At 35.3% G+C, this 22908-nt stretch overlaps 1 protein-coding gene across 1 annotated transcript in view; it reads left to right on the plus strand.

The window, feature by feature from the left end:
• The window catches only part of ZNF644 (zinc finger protein 644), a 41981-nt gene that overhangs the window by 9999 nt on the left and 9074 nt on the right, over positions 1–22908 (plus strand). The window contains exons 2-4 of the mRNA XM_052638045.1: positions 11289–14323; positions 14506–15111; positions 16996–17118. Coding sequence (XP_052494005.1) covers positions 11289–14323; positions 14506–15111; positions 16996–17118 — 3764 coding nt within the window. The remainder of the gene's footprint in view (positions 1–11288; positions 14324–14505; positions 15112–16995; positions 17119–22908) is intronic.

Below are 22908 nucleotides of genomic sequence, written 5' to 3' on the forward strand. Positions count from 1 at the left end.
TCTCATTAGTTCAGTTCAGTTGAGTCGCTCAGTCGTGTCTGACTCTGCGAACCCATGAATCGCAGCATGCCAGGCCTCCCTGTCCATCACCAACTCCTGGAGTGTACTCAAACTCATGTCCATTGAGTGGGTGATACCATCCAGCCATCTCATCCTCTGTCATCCCCTTCTCCTCCTGCCCCCACTCCCTCCCAGCATCAGGGTCTTTTCCAATGAGTCAACTGTTTGCATGAGGTGGCCAAAGTATTGGAGTTTCAGCTTCAGCATCAGTCCTTCCAATGAACACCCAGGACTGATCTCCTTTAGGATGGACTGGTTGGACCTCCTTGCAGTCCAAGGGACTCTTAAGAGTCTTCTCCAACACCACAGTTCAAAAGCATCAATTCTTCAGCCCTCAGCTTTCTTCACAGTCCAACTCTCATATCCATACATGACCACTGGAAAAACCATAGCCTTGACTAGACGGACCTTTGTTGGCAAAGTAATGTCTCTGCTTTTTAATATGCTGCCTGCTGCTGCGTCGCTTCAGTTGTGTCTGACTCTGTGCAACCCCACAGACAGCAGCCCACCAGGCTCCCCCGTCCCTGGGATTCTCAAGGAAAGAACACTGGAGTGGCTTGCCATTTCCTTCTCCAGTGCATGAAAGTGAAAAGAGAAAGTGAAGTCGCTCAGTCGTGTCCGACTCTTAGCAACCTCATGGACTGCAGCCCACCAGGTTCCTCTGTCCATGGGATTTTCCAGGCAAGACTACTGGAGTGGGGTGCCATTGCCTCCTCTGAATATGCTGTCTACGTTGGTCATAAGTTTCCTTCCAAGGAGTCAGCATCTTTTAATTTCATGGCTACAATCACTGTCTGCAGTGATTTTGGAGCCCCCCAAAATAAAAGTCAGCCACTGTTTCCACTGTTTCCCCATCTGTTTGCCATAAAGTGATAGGACCTGATGCTATGATTTCAGTTTTCTGAATGTTGAGCTTTAAGCCAACTTTTTCACTCTCCTTTTTCACTTTCATCAAGAGGCTCTTTAGTTCTTCATTTTCCGCCATAATTTATGTACATAGTCTTACTTAATCCTCACAATCCTACAGGAGGTTTCACTCTTATTTTATTGATAAAGCAACATGAAGTTGAAGGAAAGTGGAGTAATTTTGTCTGAAGGCTAAACACTGTGAAGCTGGTTTTCAAACTGAGACAGATCTGCCTCAAAAGAGTGATTGTCTCAGCACCACAGTATAACATTTAGCTAAAACCCTCTCTTTTCTGTGAGACTTTTCTTAGCCATGCTATTTTATAGAACCTTCTACTTCCTTTGAACTGTAGACTGTATAATCAAATTATGCACTGGGGAAATAATGTATTGCTGTTTATTGATAGAAACAGTTTTTTATATGTATGTGTTCCATATAATCTTCCTCAAATAACAGTGCAGTCAAAAAAAAAAAAAACTATCAGCAATACTGATAGTTTTGATTAGTTAGTGTAAGGAATAATTAGAATTTTCCCTGAAATACCTCAAAATCTGTTTCAGTCACCTTTCATAAAACAGTAGTGTACTATTGATAATATTTTGGTTTAATGGTTTGGATAAATTGGAAATTATGCATTCTGTCTCTGATGGTTCAAAATTACTACTCTGACCATGACTTAAGTCTTTTTCCATATGAATAAACCTGATTCAGTCTTCACCAGGAACTGAATCTGGCCACGGCAGTGAAGGTGCCAAGTCCTAACCACTAGCCCACCAGGAAATTCCCAAGAATTTCTTTTGAGTCATAATTGTTTGAAAATATTTCTATGTTTGATCATTAATAAGCCTTACATTTTCTAAATATAATGTAGTGTTTTCTGTAACATTTTGGTGAAATTTTATAGTTACTTAAATTCACAGTAAATAAATGCTTCTGGTATTATAATGAAAACTCCAGAATTGAATATATAATAAGCAAGAACTTGTTAGCAACTCAGATACAGAATCAGTAAAAACATACTCTGGCTGGTTTGTGTATATTTGCCTTCACAGAATGGCCCCCCACTCCAGTACTCTTGCCTGGAAAATCCCATGGATGGAGGAGCCTGGTAGGCTACAGTCCATGGGGGTTGCTGAGTCAAACATGACTGAGTGACTTCACTTCCACTTTTCACTTTCATGCATTGGAGAAGGAAATGGCAATCCACTCCAGTGTTCTTGCCTGGAGAATCCCAGGGACGGGGGATCCTGGTGGGCTGCCGTCTATGGGGTCGCACAGAGTTGGACATGACTGCAGCGACTTAGCAGCAGCAGCAGCAGCCTTCACAAAAATACATTCTTTTCTTTTCTTTTTTAAAGATAGTGATATAAGAGAGACCAGGGCAAGTTTAAAGCATGAAGCTGGGCACTCAAAGCTAGTGCTTTGGGACAAGACAGCCCAAAGGGATAGGATGGGGGTGGGTGGGAGGGGGTTTAAGATGGGGGAGACACATGTATACCTGTAGCTGATTCCTGTTGATGTATGGCAAAAACCATCACAATATTGTGAAGTAATTATCCTTCAATTAAAATAATTTTTAAAATATTTGAAGAAAATAGAGGTGCATACCTTGTTTTAAGGAAAGCAAATTTCTTATATTTGGATTTTTTACCATCCTGAATGAAAATAATTATAGAGTAGTGGTTACCTTGGAATCTTTTTCTCAGAAGATAATTGGAATCTTGAAGGCTGATTTTATTTTATTTATTTGCCTTTGGCTGTACTGGGTCTTCACTGCTGTGTGTAGGCTTTCTGTAATTGTGGTGAGGGAGGGCTACTCTCTAGATGCTTTGTATGAGCTTCTTATTGTGGTGGCTTCTCATGCTGCGGCAGGCTTCCCTGGTGGCTCAGACGGTAAAGCGTCTGTCTACCATGTGGGAGACCCAGGTTCGATTCCTGGGTCGGGAAGATCCCCTGGAGAAGGAAATTGCAATCCACTCCAGCACTCTTGCCTGGAAAATCCCATGGATGGAGGAGCCTGATAAGCTACAGTCCATGGGGTCGCAAAGAGTTGGACACGACTGAGCCACTTCACTTCACTTCACTTCTCTTGCTGCGGAGCATAGGCTCTAGGGCGCGTGGGCTTCAGTAGTTGTGGTGCACTGACCTAGTTGCCCTATGGCATGTGGAATCTTCCTGGATCAGGGATCAAACCTGTGTCCCCTGCATTGAAAGGCACATTCTTAACTACTGGACCACCAGAGAAGTCCCTTGAGGCTGATTTCAGAGGAAAGAAAAACGATGTTGAGTAAATGGTAAATTCAGTAATTTATGTCTAATAAAAATATAATTTTACAGAAAATAAAACTTCTAGTTTTGTTTCATTTTTCTATTTCTCAATGAAAGTGTGACACTTCCCCATCTAAATATATGTAAATTTGAATTTATTTAATAGAGTTTAAATGTATTATAGGTGAAAGGTTAAGTACTTATTGCAGAATTGTTTTATGATCTGAACTTCCCTTTCAATAAAATTAAATTGTAACTCAGGGAAATAATTTATTCTCCAGATGTGCAAATGTTCCTGTTTACTTCCCATTAGACCTTAAATAATTTTGTGCTTCTTAAATATGATTAATTAATATATTATTGCCAAATGAGTTAATGGAACTTTTATAATGAGAGTTTTACTTTAACCATTAAAATCTACAAATTTTTTTTAATATACATACAGTTGAGTATGTATGTATGTGAAGCTTTGAATTTGAAAGAGTTATCAAAATTGTTTGAATATTACTAAGTTGCTTCAGTCATGTCCAGCTTTTTGCGATCCTATGGACTGTAGCCCACCAGGCTCCTCTGTCCAAAGGATTCTCCAGGCAGGAATACTGGAGTGGGTTGCCATTTCCTTCTCCAGTTTGAGCATTAGAAATAAACTAACAACATTTCTTGTGTTCCAGGCAGTATTTTAAGGTACAGATTATTTCTTCAACTGTTGTAAGGAATTCTTTCAAAGCCACAGTTGTTTGCATTTGCAGTCATGTCACTAACTTTGTTCTGATATGTCACTAACTTTGTTCTGCTTACTTCAGTGGACATTAATCCTGTAGAATCGTATGTGGCTGGAGTAGAAGTTTCAACAGCAGCCCTTAGAACATTCTTTTTTATTTGTGTCTTTATTCTTATTTTTTTTGGTTGCACTGGGTCTTCGTTGCTGCGTGCAGACTTTCCTCTAGCGGCAGTGAGTGGGGCTCCTCTTAGTTGCAGTGTGCAGGGTTCTCATTGCAGTGGCTTCTTGTTGCAGAGCACAGGCTCTAGGCTCAGGCGTTTAGTAGTTGCAGCATGCAGGCTCAGTAGTTCTGGAGCACTAGAGTGCACAGACTTCAGAGTTTTGGCATGCAGGCTCAGTAGGTTGTGGGTTTGGGGCTCTAGAGCATGGCCTAAGTAGTTGTGGTGCACGGGCCTACTTGTTCTGCATCATGTGGATCTTCTTGGACCAGGGATTGAACCTATGTCCCCTGCACTAGTAGGTGGATACCTATCCGTTGTATCACCATGGAAGTCCAGAAGATTCTTAATTTTTGAGTTTTTGAACAAATTCCTAGCCTTTTCTAATAACCACTAAACAAAAAGACATCTGACATTGATTATGATTCTGTCCTCAAAATTTTTCTTTCTCATATTCCTTGTGTCTTGCTGATTGTTGGCAAATGTGTAGGCACAGTAATTTTTTAATGGTAAATTTCTCTTTGCCCTTGAATTCTTTTCTGAAGCATTCCATATGCATCTATAATACTAATCTTACCACTTTGGGTATTTTTTTGTTATCCATATTTTCACTTCTTATAATTGTATGTCTGTCTTCCTAGGATTTCTAACACTTGTACTTCTTTTGCACTTATTGGATATGGTGGGTTTATAAAATATCTCAAAGTTAAGCAGAAATAGGAAGTTCATCATAGACTGAAGAATACTGAAGGACCCAAAGTAAAATGATTTATGGCAGTTTAACACTCTTTTGGTAGAGGACAGAGTTGACACATTATCTAGTAGTGTGGCATTGATGCATTTTTGACTCCTGTTAACTATTAATATAAAACTGTGGTCAGAAGTTTGATTGGTTTGAAAGTCATATGAAGGAACTTACTCATTTTAATTTTTAAAAAGACATGACTTGTTCTTGTTGGAGCTATATGAATATGTGTGTCCTTTACCCTGTCAAAACTGAGATGATCACTTACCTTGTTCTAACTATATATGAAAGCCCAAACAACATGACGGTCAGTCATTTTGTGCTGAATATGACTTAATGATCTCCTTTGGTTGTAGCTGCAGTTTATTACCTTGCCTCTTCCGGTTACAGAATTCCTCATTACAGAATTAATCTTTTATTTGTGAATGTGCATTTTTTTCTACTACTGTTGCCTCTCATTATTACATGATTTTACCAGGTTGTTAAAGTTACACCTTTGTGGGCCCTCTTCTTTTATCCTCCTTGCATAAACCTGCTTTAGTTTGCCATATAGCAGCTTCTTGAGATGTGTCAAACTATGTGTAATATTTAGTGTACTTTGCTTTAAGAATTGTTTTGTATTATTAGGTGTTTATGGCTTAGTACCTTACTATTTGTAACATCTTCCTATTAAATAATGAGGATAATACATGTATCAGGAACATAACTCTTCAATAAGTTCAGTGTAATTTTGTGTTAGGTAGTAGAATTAGATCATTAGTTTGTCATGGCAGTGCCACATGCTGCTGTCAAGAAAGCATTATGTATCCAGTATTTTTTATTTTTGGTGGGGTCAGTAGAGAATACCTCTGTAAGTGGAGTTTTCATGATGCATATAGCTCTGTGACCTCAATGTGCTGGTCATTTAATGCCATAATTCATTGTTGAAGAATCAGCTTATCAACATATTGCAAGTTAACTTATTTCAGGTAATTTTGAATTTAGAGAATATTTTTAAAGTTCAGTAGGAGAAGGCAAGGGCATCCCACTCCAGTACTCTTGCCTGGAAAATCCCATGGACGGAGAGCCTGGTAGGCTGCAGTCCCTGGGGTCACGAAGAGTTAGACACAACTGAGCGACTTCACTTTCAGTTTTCACTTCCCTGCATTGGAGAAGGAAATGGCAACCCACTCCAGTGTTCTTACCTGGAGAATCCCAGGGACAGGGGAGCCTGGTGGGCTTCTGTCTATGGGGTCACACAGAGTTGGACACAACTGAAGTGACTTAGCAGCAGCAGTATATATTTAACTTTTGTTTTTAGCTCATTATTCAAATAATGTAAAATGTTAATAGTATAATAACCAAACATTAAACATAGTACATATAAGAAAGGACCGTAGGAAATATCTTGTCCAATCTCCAATGCCATATTTCCTTCTACAGTGTTCTGACAAATAGTCCAGCCTGCTGAGTCATTCAATTCACTCTTAACAGCCCTTTGAAATGCTGAATGGTTCCTGTTTCTACTTCTTAATCTTGAGATAAAACCACATCTTTATGATTCAAGCATATTGATTGTATATTATTCCTTCTATATGCCAAACCTTAAAACATTTGAAGATTGTTAATTGTATTGGCAAATTGGTTAAACATACCAAGTTTTCTCTTCATTCATTATGTTATATGCTGGATACCCTTATTGTTCATTATTTTTTTAAGAGTTTCCTGTCAATGTGACATCCCGCTTAGGATACTACCTGGATGATATGGTTATATATAGTACACTCTGTCTTCACTTGATTGTACACTAGGTGAGACAGGTATATATATATAGTGTATAGTATATCTAGGCTTAAATACTGAAGTAATTTTAGGTCTCATGTTTCAGTTAACTGAGATTTGTTTTGCAGTTAGAATGACAGTTGACCCAACCTCATGTATGTCTAATTGAAGTTGTCATGTGTTCTCAAGGATAATTTCAGTGAACATGGGATTTGTAAAAACCTGACAGATCCTAACTGTAACTCAGCTAATGGGCAACATTACAATTTATTTATAGTTATGCAATATAGTTATTAATGAACTAATGTAGAAATGAGGGCAAACTGTACTGTATTTTGTGAGAAATCATACTTCATGACAAAGGTTGGCATTATGTAATAAGTACCCACAAAATATTAACCTACTTACAATAAATACAATTAATAATGTACATAAAAGAATGAAATTAAGCTAATTTTCTATCAAAAAAAATTATTCATGAACAGAAAGTGGACAGCATAGATTTGATGACAGGAAGGTTGTATCTAATCTGAATTACTGAGTGACCTAGGAAGCTTGCTCAGAGGGATTACAGAATAATTATGTTAATATGCAATTATCACCTCATTTCTTCTGTAGTAACCTCAAGATGTAGTGTAGTGAGGGTATTATAGCAAGTGCTGATAGTTTGCAAAAATACTGATGTTTGAGATTTCTGAGACAATAAGTCTAGCTTGAGGCATATAAGTGATGATCTGTCATCTTGAAGACAGATCTGACCTTTGTACTTTTTTTTTTAATGCTCTTAGTAGTATATAACTACAGGCAGTTATAGCTGTAGAACTCATTATGATTTCCTAGAACCTGAAATGTGTTTTATGTAGATTTTAAATTCCATTTGCAGCTTTTCATTAAGTGTGTGAATTTTTTAAATAGCAGTTTACAATTCAGTTAAAAGAAAAATTCTGTAGTTATATGATTACATGGAGGAGGACACAGTGATTGTATTTAAACATTTAATAAAAAGATTCTAATTGATACAGCAATTTCATTGAAATTTAGAGAGGCCAAACAATATAACATTAATTTGTTTATTTTAATTTAGTAGTTTCTCTTTTTTAAACTTAATGAATAATGCCTACCTTCAGATATGTCCCTTCTTTTGTTATGTTGACATAAGCTGGTATTTGTAACTCTGTTATATGTATTTAACTATATAGAGATTGTTGAAAAATCTGTTTGAGAGTGTGTGAAATTAGTTTATAGGTCAAAAAATGTTTTCTTGCCTGGATTCTCCTCCATAAATGTCCTGAATGTAGGGAAATAATTTATGATGTCAAAATTCTGGATCAGTGCAACACATATTGATGATTCACTATTCTTTTTTGTATCTCAATGCAATAGCTTTGAGTCTTGAATGCTGTTAAGAAAAAATGTATCTTGAATGTATCTTTTCATTTCTAGAAATATATTCTGAAAGTTAAGCCAGGAAAATTTTTTATGGTTGCTAAAATGCTAGCTTACTTATTCAGTTTCTTATAGCATATTTTTAGACTGATTTTTAGATTTTTAATATTAATGTACTAATAAAATTTTTTTCTGAAAAAGAATGACTCCTCTGTTTTTGAGCAGAGATAGTCTGTTGGAGACAAGTAAGGTGCATTTCACTATGTAAAGGAAAACTTTGATTGTTAAAGACCTCATTTTATATTTTCACAATATTTAATTTTAATCTTTTCTTTTACTACATGTATTTTGTATGTTAAAAAATTTATTATACATATATACTCTGTTTTTGAGCAAAACACTTTGATATCTTCCAATTTATGGAAGCTGTTATAAAGCCATTCTAGTAATGAGAATGCAATCTCCAAGCCGACATGATATTCTCATAGTTTGTCACCCTGCTGTTCAGGGGGTACCAATGAAGTTGCTTTAAATGGGAAGCGTCTGTTCCATCTCTGAACCTCTAACACCAGAACAGATGGGTGGAACATGGAACATGGAAGGTTTTACCTCTGAGGTGGTAACAGTGAAGCCACTCATTAACACTGAATTTACCACTTTGTTAGCAACGTTGCTTCCTGTTGAGAAAAGCTAATATAGGCTTTCAGATTGACTGAGCATATATTTGTCTACCTCTGTGATTATAATAAGTTGGAATAGAAAGTAAGTGTCTTACAGGCTAATTTTTTTTTTTTAATTTGTTGTCCATTTCTGATTTATGTGGTTGTTCCTATTTGGGTGTTTTACTTTTTCTGCTTAACTTAATAAGAAACATCATTAATGAGTAGTAGTATAACATCATGATTTGCTTTCCTTTTCATTGACATTTGCACACTCCTTCCTAACACATGTTTATGTGCTGCCCATTTTTAACTTCTGTGTATGTGATGTAGAGACTCCTGCTGGGTGCTGCATTAGCACCATTTTGGAGTGATATCATTGAATATGATCTTATTTGAAGTCTGTTTTTATTACTGTGGAAATCTGCCAATCTCAGAACAGAATGCTAAGACCTATGAAGGTCAGAAAAATAATTGTTGGTATAAGTGATAATGCCAAAGAAAGATATTTGTAGTATTTGTTGTATTAAAGAACATATCTTGTGGAAAGTGTAAGGTCATATTTATAAGAGGTGCTTTTAAGTTGTGAAATAAGAAGATACTTAATTCTTTTATCCTTTAACTAGATTTAATGTTTTACAAAATATATACTTAGTACCATAAAATAAATTAGAAATAATAAACTTCATTGAAAATGTTTTCATTTCTAAATAGCAATTAAAGCTCCTGCTGTTGTAAATAAAATTACTCATTATACAAATAAGAATACTATAAAAGAAAAATGATAGACTTTATTCTTTATCTGAGAGCAGGAACTGAACCCCTATTACTAGAACAGTGTGTGGCACATAGTAGGGGCTCAATAAATATTTGTAGCATTAATAAATTATACTTAATACTAGGTACAAAAGGAAAAGAAATATGGAATATTATGCCAGTACTTCAAGTAATTAAATATGTGAGGTTGCCAAATAGCAGGTTTGTAAATTGCACTTGGTTATTAGATGTTTTGAAAGCCTTGCTATAACTGCTGAGTTAAGAAATCAGAAACTTGATGGAATTTCCAATATTTGAATGAGATACCCAAATTTCATAGGAAGAAAACTAGTTTTCAGAAACTTTTGATTTTGCAGTTGTGTTTTTATTCATTTACCATATTAGTGCTTTATTCAACAAATATTCCTGAGCACCTATGCCAAGTATCTTGTTAGGTTCTAAGAGTTCACTATCCCTACCCTCAAAGAACTTACATTCTTCCAAGGTAATGCCTGTATAGTGTGGCCATTTCTAAGAGCAAAATAAGAACAGAGTACAACGAAATTCTTAATAGTAGGGCCAGTATTTATAGCCATGGAATGTTTGTCTTCCAAACTTTCATAAGTCTTCTTTCAAAATATTCTGCTGTCCTCTCATAACAGTTAAATATATTATAAAAAATGTTTAGTACCTATGGCTGATTCTTGTTGATGTATGACAGAAAACCACAAAATTCTGTAAAGCAATTATCCTTCAATTAGAAAAAAATTTTTTTAATGCCTAGAAAATATTATCTAAATTTTATATGAAATAAACTGAAGAATTTACCATACATTTATGATGTTTTCTGGAGAAGGAAATGGCAACCCACTCCAGTACTCTTGCCTTGAAAATCCCATAGACGGAGGAGCTTGGTGCAGGCTACTATCCATGGGGTCGCAAAGAATCGGGCATGACTGAGCGACTTCATTTCACTTCATGATGTTTTCAGATTAGAGTAAAAACTTTTAGATCATTGCAGTAGACTGTCAGATCATAAAATGGGATAACTTCCTGTTAGGGAATGCCTTGAATTTGGGGACTCAAGTTATGAAAGTTTAAAGAAACGTAAAACTTCTTGATTTTAACTTTATAAATTTAGAATGAAGGATAATTTACATAAGGATAGAATGAAACCCAGTGAATGAAGTGTTTTTTAAATTACCAAAATTTTAGGAGAATGTGAAATACTGAGAGCAGAATAGTCTTATTTTAAATTTAAAAACACAGTTTCATACATTAGTCGTTGTTGATAGCACATAAGTACAATTCAAGTAAGCTGCTTTACTGATTGGTGTTTTGTTACCTTCCTCTGGAAATGGAATTTTAAGTGACAGAAGTTTTACTTTTGTGTAATATATAACACTTTACATTATTCTCTAGTGTAGAGTGTCCACAATAAATTTACTTAAGATAATTTTCTTTTTATTAACAATCTCATGTATAAGATTTTAGATTTTTTTTCAGTCTGTAGCATATTCATTTATATTGTGTATGTCTGTGTGTGTGTTTATGTTGCTTTGCTCTACACATTTTGTATATATACAGTTTGGGAGGTGTTGTTGCCTAACACAAAGGAAAAATTAACCTCTGCAACACTAAAAATCTTTCAGTTTCTTAAAGTGTTTCTTCATTCTTGAAAAATTATTACGGTCTTAATATAATGGGTAGAATTAAGCTAATAAAAATGTATACTTTCAACTCTCCATGTGTTCTAAGGATAATCTTTCTTTCATGCAAATCTAAAATTTTTTTTTCCATTTTCTAGACTAAATGTGTTAAATGGGCTTACCAACAATATGGATGATTTGAAGATAAACACCGATGTTACTGGTGCTAAAGAAGAACTCCTAGATGACAGCAGTTTTATATCAGACAAAGAGAGTGGAGTTCATAAACCAAAAGATTGTCAAGCATCATTTCAGAAAAACAATACATTCACTTTGCCTGAAGAACTGTCAAAGGACAAATCTGAAAAAGCCTTAAGTGGAGGCCAGTCTACTCTGTTTATACATGCTGGTGCTCCTACTGTTTCTAGTGAAAACTTTATCTTGCCTAAGGGAGCTGCTGTTAATGGACCAGTTTCACACTCCTCCTTAACTAAGACTTCCAGTATGAATAAAGGCAGTGTTTCATTAACCACTGGACAGCCTGTGGATCAGCCCACAACAGAATCTTGTTCAGGTTTGAAGGTGGCAGCCGATCTTCAGCTGTCTACACCACAGAAAGCAAGTCAACATCAAGTTTTATTTTTATTATCAGATGTAGCACATGCTAAGAATCCAACCCATTCCATTAAAAAACTACCTACCTCTGCTTCAATTGGTTGTGACATTCAGAATTCAGTAGGGAGTGGTATAAAGTCAGATAGCACTTTAATAAATCAAGTAGAGGTGGGTGAGGATAGTGAAGATTTATTGGTAAAAAATGATTGTGTCAGTACATTAACAGGAATTTCCTCAGGTACAGATGAATTTAGGTCAGACAATGATACAAACTGGGATCCCCAAAAAGAGTTCATTCAGTTTCTTATAACTAATGATGACACAGTAGATAAAGCTCCAGTTCACTCTAAAGTAGGTCTGGAAAAAAAGAGAAAGCGAAAAATGGATGTAAGCAAGATAACTCGTTATACCGAAGATTGCTTTAGTGATTCTAACTGTGTACCCAATAAGTCAAAAATGCTAGAAGTAGACTTTATGGAACAGAATGAAGACGTGCAAGCAATAGACTCACGGACATATGCATTATCACAAGTGAAACCTGAATCAGCTGATGAAGACTTGGAATCTGTGGATACTTTTCAACATCTAATTTTTAATTCAGATAAGTGTGGAGAAGACAGTTCACCTGTTCATACTAGCACTTTTCTTTCAAATACCTTAAAAAAGAAATGTGAAGAAAGTGATTCTGAGTCACCTGTTCCTTTCAGCACCGAAGAGCCATCATTCTACCCCTGTACAAAGTGCAATGTGAATTTTCGGGAGAAAAAGCATCTCCACAGGCATATGATGTATCATTTAGATGGGAATAGCCACTTTCGTCATCTTAATGTCCCAAGGCCATATGCTTGTAGAGAATGTGGACGGACATTTCGAGATCGTAACTCACTGCTAAAGCATATGATTATTCACCAAGAAAGAAGACAGAAATTGATGGAGGAAATACGTGAATTGAAAGAACTTCAGGATGAAGGAAGAAGTGCACGATTACAATGCCCTCAGTGTGTGTTTGGTACCAATTGCCCTAAAACATTTGTGCAACATGCTAAAACCCATGAAAAAGATAAAAGGTACTACTGCTGTGAAGAGTGTAACTTTATGGCAGTGACAGAAAATGAGCTGGAATGCCATCGAGGAATTGCCCATGGAGCAGTGGTAAAATGCCCTATTGTCAGTTCTGATGTAGTCCAGAGAAAAACACACAAAAAAACATTCATGAAAGACCCCATTATAGGATCATCCAAAAAATCGGCTACCTATATATGTAAGATGTGTCCTTTTACTACTTCAGTCAGGAGTATTTTTAAAAAACACATGGAGTACTTGCATTCATCATCATGCATTGATTCATTTGGCAGTCCTCTTGGGCTTGATAAAAGAAAAAGTGACATAATTGAAGAACCTATAGACACTGATAGTCCTAAACCATTAACTAAACAACAGTCAACAACATTTCCAAAGAACTCTGCTTTAAAACAAGATGTAAAGCGAACATTTGTATCATCCTCACAATCAAGTAATTTTTCAAAATTCCATAAACGGCCACACAGAATACAAAAGGCTCGGAAAAGCATCACCCAGTCAGGTGTAAATGTGTGCAATCAAAACAGTTCTCCTCACAAGACTGTTATGATTAAAAGCAGCATTGACCAAAAACCTAAGTATTTCCATCAAACAGCAAAAGAAAAATCTAATGCCAAGGCAAATAGCAACTATTTATATAGACATAAATATGAAAACTACAGAATGATCAAAAAATCAGGTGAATCGTATCCTCTGCATTTCAAAAAAGAGGAAGCTGGTTCATTAAATTCTTTACATTTGTTCTCAAGTAATTCTCACAACAATAGTTTTATTTCAGACCCTCATAACTCTGACACCAAAAGGCCAGAAAGCTTCAAAGACCACAGGCGTGTAGCTGTAAAGAGAGTAGTTAAGGAATCTAAGAAGGAAAGTTCCGTTGGAGGAGAAGACTTGGATAGCTATCCAGATTTCTTGCATAAGATGACTGTTGTTGTTTTGCAAAAACTTAATTCTACCGAAAAGAAAGATAGCTATGAAACAGAAGATGAAAGTTCCTGGGACAATGTTGAGCTAGGTGACTACACTACACAGACTATAGAAGATGAAACTTATCATGATATTAATCAAGAACATGTAAACTTATTCCCTCTATTTAAAAGCAAGGTGGAAGGTCAACAGTCTGGAGAAAATGCTACACTTAGTTATGATCAGAATGATGGCTTTTATTTTGAATATTATGAAGATGGTGGAACTAATAACTTTTTGCATGAGATTCATGATTCTCAGCATTTAGAAAATGCAGAAACTGCATTGTCAAAGCATAGTTCTGTTTTTCACTGGACTGATTTGTCTCTCGAGAAGAAATCGTGTCCTTACTGCCCAGCAACATTTGAAACAGGTGTTGGGTTGTCAAATCATGTCAGGGGACATCTTCACAGAGCAGGATTAAGCTATGAAGCCCGCCATGTTGTATCACCAGAACAAATAGCCACAAGTGACAAAATGCAACATTTCAAAAGAACTGGCACAGGAACACCTGTTAAGCGAGTTAGAAAAGGTAAGTTTTCACGTGGATAATTTGGGCTAGTATGTCCATATTCGAATTCAAAGGATTTGAACGTTTTGCACAAATTTGGCCTTCATTAGAATCACATAATTTCATATTTCAGAGTTAATTTGTTTTGAAGAGTTCAATTTATAAAAAAAATTCTGATATTACTCTTAAAAAATTTTTTTTAGCTATAGAGAAGTCTGAAACCACTTCTGAACACACTTGTCAGCTCTGTGGTGGTTGGTTTGATACTAAAATTGGATTATCAAATCATGTTAGAGGCCACCTGAAAAGACTTGGAAAGACCAAGTGGGATGCTCACAAATCTCCAATCTGTGTTCTGAATGAGATGATGCAAAATGAAGAAAAATATGAAAAAATCTTAAAGGCATTGAACAGTCGTCGTATTATTCCTCGACCATTTGTAGCTCAGAAACTTGCATCAAGTGATGACTTTCTATCTCAAAATGTTATACCTCTTGAAGCATACCGTAATGGCCTAAAGACTGAAGCTTTATCAGTGTCTGCATCAGAGGAAGAAGGGCTGAGTTTCTTAAATGAATATGATGAAACTAAACCAGAACTGCCCAGTGGAAAAAAGAATCAGTCTCTTACACTGATAGAACTGCTTAAAAATAAAAGGATGGGAGAAGAAAAGAATTCTTCTGTTTCTCCTCAAAAGATCCATAATCAAACTGCAAGAAAGAGGTTTGTTCAGAAATGTGTTCTTCCACTAAATGAAGATAGTCCATTGATGTATCAGCCACAAAAAATGGACTTCACTATGCACTCAGGTAAGAGGACATTTATGACTATCTTACATAATTTAAACACAATTATGTTTACCTTAGTGGAACATGTATAGAAAATACTTTTTCAGAATCCTTTATTTAAGCTGCTTTTTTGCAGAACAGAGATTGGTTACACTGTTATTTCTATATACATCATCAGTTGATGTTCATCAGCATTGGAGTCTCTGTGCCTCATTTCTTGGTCACAGTGCAAGGTGAGAACAAAAGCAAAAACACACAAAAAACTGATCTATAAAAATAAAATTTGTCATGGACGGGTGATGGTTCTTTGGATGGGAGGTTGACATTGTTCAGAAGCATAGTGTTACTGAAAAGCCTGTCATATTTTTGCCAGTGCTCCAGAGTGAATTTGTTTTCAGGATTGTAGTTGTCCAGGTTTTCCTCCTGTGTAGGTCACACAAACAGAATGGATTGATGTTTGTCGTGTGTTGCCATTAACCCAAAGAAACTTCCTCCCTCTCTAATTCCTCATTGTATTGTGAGATAGTTTGGTTTTGGAGGACTGTTGTGAGTATAAAACATTTATTTGGGATTTTAGATTTTACAACATGTTCTATTTGAACAGAACAGATGGTTTAACCTAATGGTTGTGCACCCATAGTTTTTCCTTTTCAAAGGAATATTTTGTATGAGTTGGCAAATGATGTGGCAGATAAAGTTGCCAAGCTTTATTTGGTATTGCTAAGTCTGGTTTTAGACTAGAGAAATGTTGTGTCTGTATAGGTTTCTTTTGGATGTTAAGAATGCTGAAGATCAGTTTAGATGATACCATAATTTTAGCCCTAGGTTGAAGGTAAAAGTACCTTGTCAGTGAATTAATAATGAATAAAATTACTATAATGTTGGTTTGTTTACTTTGGGCAGACATTGGGATATTCCAAATATTTGTAATGCAGATTTGATTTGAGGAAAGATTGTCTTGTATTGTAAGTGGTCTGAAAAACAATTTATCTTGTATGGGTTTCTGGTTAATAGGGATCTTTCTTTTGTACAAAGAGTCTTTCAAAGCTAATATTTCAACATTTTTCAGAGGGATAAAATGTAAGCAAGATGTGGCAGTTATGTTGGCCAAGGTGTAGTACACTTCAGAGAGGGGAAGGTGTATCTGTGGCTATCACAATAATGTTGAAAAAAAACAGTTGAAATGTGTTGGGGGCATGAGGGCTGTCTGAGAAGATAGGAGTTTCTTATTGTTTCAACATGTTTTCTTTACTGTGATGACTGAGATGTTAGCATGTTGATCATTTATTTAGCACAAAGATTTTAGGAAAAAACTTCAGATCATTAACTTTCATTATTGATTGCGCATTCAGAGTAATGAACATAAAATGCCCTGAATAAAATGTTGTGTCTAACAGCTGTTCAGTGGTGTGTTTTACCACCTTTTCTCCCAGACTTCATCAGAAAGCCTAATTTAGTATTGAGCCTTTTACGGTTTTGTGGGTAAAACACTTTAATTACCACTTTGTCAACTAGACTTCTTAATTTTTTTTTATTGATAATGTTGTAAACTTTGAAACTTCTCAACAGAACTGTGCAATTCAAATCACAGGATTGTATTTTAGGTTTAGGAAATGATCTGCGTAACACAGAAATCTGCAAGAAAGTGATAATAGGTATTAAATCCAAAGATACTCAAGGGTTCAAGACAACTCCTCTTCTCCCTTTCCAAAAGAGCATGGGTTGCCTCTAAATACTAACTACAAACTAATAATAGTTAACTTAATTTCCCCTCCATATCTTAAGCTAATTCAATGAACGTTTTTTAAAACCATCTTTATTGTGGTACTTTTCTTCACGCTTTTACCTAAGAAAATTTCACTTTTTGAAGTGAGAACTGGATTATAGTTTTCTTTTGAATGATAGGTATGCCTGTGAAGCTTAGAACATGTGTGCATTGCAATACGACGTTTACAAGTGCTGTTAGCCTGTCCAACCACTTACGCGCTTATGCACGAAAGAAGAGTGCTGGACTTTTGACTGGTACAGGTATGTTTGAACAGATAACACAGCAAGTCTGTTTGATACAATACACTTTTTTTTTCCTCACCAGACTGGTGCTAGTTCAGATGATATTTATAGCTTTCTTTTGTAAGCAGCAGTTGAGTCTGAACACACATTAAATTTCAGCAACTTGTAAACTATTGGATATAATTTTAATTAAGTTATTCTTTTTAATTTAGCTCTTATTGGCTTGATTTGAGGAAAAAGTAACCCAATAGAGGTGTGGAAACTTTTGAGTCTACATTATTTTTATTGATTTTTAAATTATACTATTTTTACGTTTATTTTTGCTGGTAGATTCTAGTAAGACGCCTCTCTTTGGTAAAAAAGGATTCTAGCTTAGGGAAATGCTTTATTTGGCAAGGAAATTATAGTGAAATTTCAGATACGTAGCTAGATTAGAAAAATAAGCAAATGAACAAGTCTTCATTAGTCTATAGATCAACTTTTTGAAGGGGCTAGCCTTAATAGTGGCCTGTGTTTATGACTGAATAGATTTTTCATTTAATGCCCCTAAGCTATATTTAGCATTAATAAATATAGCTATGCACATAAATGTTACTATGCACATTTCTGTGTTATTTTTGGTTGGTTAGCCCAACCTTGCAGATACCTTTTCATATGGCTAGCTTGTGAAAATTTTATTAGCTTACTCATATGTAATACTGCTTCTTAAATCCTATGGAATGCCTTGCTCATTTTGTTTGTAGCCTTTCAAGCAACCTTGCTTTAGCAAACTCCATCTCTCTGACATCTTAAAATACTGTCTTTTCTAAATAGATCTACATAAATCCTTTTGCCTAAAAATCTCTTTCCAGTCTGTTTCTCTTGCTCTTTTAGATCACTGCCTTCTGCTTTCTTCTAGTTGTTTATCCAGCTTTTTTATTCTTCCTCATGTCTTCCTGTGGCTTACATTCAGTATGTTCTTGCCACCAAAGAAGCACTTGTAGTCACATTAGTGTCTTTCTTCTGCTTCTTTGCTTTATCCTGACTTAATATATCACTGACTTGGGGTGACTACTGACCATTTATATTAAAAGGAGGGAAGTAGAGTGAGCTTTACTTTACTGGATTAGTCCTCCTATTGTGACATTTTAGTTACTTCTAGCTTCATCAGTCTTGAAAGGTGATTGCAGACATTAGAGGCAGGGGACAGTGAAAATGAGAGGCTGTAGAAGCAGGAAATCATTATTGTTATCATAGCCACTGATTTATATTGAACACTTCTATGTATTAGACACTATGCTGCATGCAACTTACGTGCATAACATTTAATCTCCACAACTACCATTTTAGTTGTACGTGTTATAATCTGTATTTTATAGGAAACTAGAGCTTTAGAGAACTTAAGCAAGTTGTCCAAAACTTACGCAGCTAATAGCAGACTTGAAATTTCAATCAAGGCTGTGTTATCCCGAGGCCTTTGTTTTTAATCACTGTTACTTATCACATACAGAGCGACAGCAATGGAAAATCCTAAAAGCAAAGTTGGGTTCAAGGTGAGGAGCGTTCTGGTGAAGATTCTAATTAGAAAGAGCAAGGAAAGTAGTTCCCTGATGGCCTAGTGGTTAGGAGTCTGGGCTTCACAGCCATGACTCAGGTTCAGTTCTTGGTTGAAGAACTGAGATCCTGCAAGCTGCATGGTGTGATCAAGAAGGAAAGGGAAAAAAGAAAGAAAGAGAGAACACGCAGTCTAATTCAGGCCTAGCCCAAGAAATGAGTTAGGCCTGCATTAGATTTCAGAAGACTTTAGAAAATGTTCCATTCTATTTGGACACATTACATAAATATTCACTTGGGGGGAGGGTGGATCTCTCCAGTCTAGATTTTGTAGTCCATTAAAAAATGCCTTTATCTCATCTGAAAATCCTTCAGAATATAGTATTAATTGCTAATAAATAACTGATCATAACCTTCCATTGACCAAGGGTGCATTCTCATGAACACTTTATCATCTGAAAAATTTCATTAGTTGGGAAAAAAGTAATACAAGATGAATGGGGATACATTTTTGTGGGCATCAAGAAAGGGGATGCTATGTTTAAATGTTATTAAATACTAACCAAAATATCTTCAGAAGTGTTAAAAATATAAAAGTGTGTATTAGGCAGTCCTAGGCCAAAGAGAAGGGAAATGAAAAGATGAAGAAAAGGTGGTATTTTCCACAGCCCCTATCCACTTTTAAGAAATACAAAAATCGCATGGTACCTTGGAAGTTCTGAAACATTTCCCCTGCTTTTAAAAATCGTGACCAGTAGAGCTACATAGAAGATGTTTTTGCTGCTTATTCATGTCAGTAAGAAGTTTTTATCAGCTTTATTAATGTTTTTTGTTTTCTAAGTGGAGAATTCTGTATTACACTTATAAACTCCACATACCTATTCTCTTCTTCCATATCATTTTCACTGGTATAAAATAATGGTCCCAGCCTATTATCCTGGAGGGTTCCACTGAGTTATTGTAAGACATTCCTCAATTCATATGAGTAAAAGGCATTATTTTTTAAGAATACGTAGATGCTGTTTTGAGGAATAAACTACAGAATCATTTTTTTTTAAATTTACCTTAATTCATGTATATCACAAAACTGAAACAATGTAAAGGGAAAATAAGTAGAACTGAAATCTCTATTCTCCTAGTCCAAGCAGATTTGATTGATGTGTATTTTTAATTATGTGGCCTACTTTGGAAGAAAAACCATAGATCCTTGATGAAATGATCAAGGCATGCTTTGATTCCTGTAGTAGAATAAACTCCCAAGCCTTCTTAGAAGCCACCAGCTCCTGGCCTTGTCTCTGGGAACTGGTGGCTTTTTGAGAAAGAGAAATATTCCAACTATCCTGAAGAGAATGAAAAGGATGCTCTTCTGTTTCTCAAATATTTATTTACTGATGACTCAAATACTTCTAATGTGATAGTTCTCTATTCTTTTGGGGAGGTGGTTATTGACATTTTTGAGACTTCACTATGACCCCCATCCAAGAAACATGTACTTTATCATCCATAGATAAAATATTTTCTATATGTAGGCTTTATATATAGATGATAACCATTGAAGGTTTTCATCCATGGGCACTTCCTCTGGTAAAAGCTAAGAAAGGAGATGCCAACTAAAAATGAAGTGGAAAGAATACAGAACTGGGGAAATCTGGAGCCCTAAGAAATCTTTGTGTGTATGTGTGTGTGTGTGTGTGTGTGTGTGTGTGTGTGTAACAGTTACAAGATGACAGAATTATGCAACATCAAACTCATTTCAGTGATCACAGATATAAATCCTAATTTAAGTAAAAGGAAATAATGAAGAAGGTAGGAAAGTTTGGAAATTAAGGACATGAAAAAGGTAGGCATACTTGGAACAGAGGAGTTCAGTTGTCAAAAAAGAGTAAACTTCACAGATTTAAATTTTGCCCAGAACTGACCTTGTTTATCATCCATTGGGCAGGTTCAAATAAATTGTTAATGATTTCCATGTGCCTTCAGTTGTGAATAATCATCCATGAAGCTGTTTTACTGTTTCTTAGTGGATTTTTGTCTAAAGAGGCTATTTCTAAAGGGTTACTTTATATCCTACATTACTGTAAATTCAAGATATACTTCTTATTCAAGAATTTTTTACAGTTAATATAGACTATACTATTATTGGTAGACTTCTTTTTCAGGTTTTGTTCTCTATAGATTGTTTTACATGTCCATACAGATTTTTTTCCTGGTTGATTCTTTGTATAGTCTAATAAGAACATTATTAATTTTCATTAAAGATTAGAAATTTCATGCAGTTTATTTTAAATGGTTTTAGACTTTTACTTTATTGGCTTTTGTGTTTAATATTCTTATAATTAGTTAAATGGTATTTTTTATACTGGCAGTATTTGAAACAGTATATTTACGAAGCTACTAACAGAGGGACTGAGTAATAGTGCCTCTTTCACTCTCATAAGTGTACTGGATTGCACAATAAATTATAGGGTCACTCTGGTTATTAAAATTTTTTAATATTTGAAATTATTCAAGATAAAGTGAATTGTGTCAACTTAATCTGCATTTGGAAATAAAAAATTTTGAGGTCAAAGTAAAAGTGAATTTTTGACAGATAAATAAAGGAAAATAATTGGAGTTCATGTAGAGAGAATGTTGTGAAAGGAAATATACCTAAGATGAATGCGTGTTTGTATGATGCTTTTCTGTGGTAACAGCAATCTGTCATCTCCTAAAAAGAAGAAAACATAACAGTGGTATTCAGTATTTGTATTGGAATTCCATTTTACATCTTGACCCTGTATATTCATACATATATACACTTGTTCACTGATTCACTCATCTGAATTGAGTATGATGCACTCTGATATTTTCTGTTGTATTCTTTCTCATTAAAAATTAATACTGGTCATGACCCAGTGAATTGATTTCTACCCGGTGAGAAGCCACTACCCACAGACTGAAAACACTTCGCTTAAGTGTCTTGTTTGGAAACTAATACTGATTAGAATCAACAGTAATAGTAGTTTGGAAATCATAACACTCACTTGGGGCAGCAAGTGAATTTTCTTTACTCATATTCAAATGTTCATCTGTAGGTCATGTTTTTTAATCTTCTCACTTTAGCATTTAAAGTATTAATAAATTGGGAATTTCTAGATACTTAAAATTAATGCAAGAAAAATAGTTTGACATATGCAGATATTTGGGAGGAAAGCTTCATTTCATTATCTTCAGAATACTTCCCATGATAACATTTTGAAAATAAAGCATGATCGTTGCTTTTCTACAACAACAGACTCATCATTATAATTAAAGAATCACTTTTCCAATGAGAAGAAAATAACTTGAATTTGTACTCAGTCCTTTCAGTCAATACCACTAATGTAATGTATCTACATTCTTTTTTAGTAAAGTCACTTTTATTTTTCATGCCATCCACGTTTAAGCAAACCAGTGGATCATATGTTACTTTATGTTCTGTAGGAGTTCAAGTTCTCTAGTCTAGGCCTCCTTTCAAGGGGAGCTGGAATTAAGTTGGGTTTGCTTTTCCTTGCTGGCTTTACTAATTGTTTCATTGTTAGATAGAGCCTCAAAAAGAAAGAAAAAGAAAAGATAGCTCATGCTGGTATATTTCTTATAATGTTTAATATGGGTAAGAAAAATAAAGTCAGCAGTCATATTCATTCAGAAAAAATTTTAGTCATTAACTGTTGTACCAGGACTGTGCTAACTCTGAAGCTATAAAGAACTTGCACTCCAGCTGCAGAAACTTAATGATAGTGATCTGGTAGGACAAGGACAAATAACACTGTTACAGAAGGCCTTGTAAGGTTTCAGCTAGACCCTGAGTGTGAAGGCTGAGTAGCTTGAGGAAGAAGAGATGAAGTGTAGGACATTCCAGGTAGAGCAAACCACATAGTATGGGATAAAGGGATGGAATTTGGAATTCAGGAGTTTTCCTTTTGGGAGAATTAGTAATAGGTGTTTGGGAAGATGATAATGCCAGAAAGGTGGAGTTTGATACTTTGAGTGCTTGCTAAAAATGTTAAGTCACTGAAGGATATTTTAAATAAGGAAATGACATGTACCAATTTATGTTTTAAAAAGGTGTTCCTCATGACACTGAAAGGATTTCTGTGATTTCCTGGCTATAATTTATCTCTGTGGTACTACTCTTCATTAAGGGTATATATCTGTATATTTGTCTGCACAGTAATGTATGATTTATTTAGGATTAGCTACATAGTAAATTGTTCAAGTTGAGTAAATTTTCTAGGTAATGGAAGACTAGTGTCA

Source organism: Budorcas taxicolor, chromosome 3, assembly GCF_023091745.1.
Source record: "Budorcas taxicolor isolate Tak-1 chromosome 3, Takin1.1, whole genome shotgun sequence".
NCBI classification, from domain to species: domain Eukaryota; kingdom Metazoa; phylum Chordata; class Mammalia; order Artiodactyla; family Bovidae; genus Budorcas; species Budorcas taxicolor.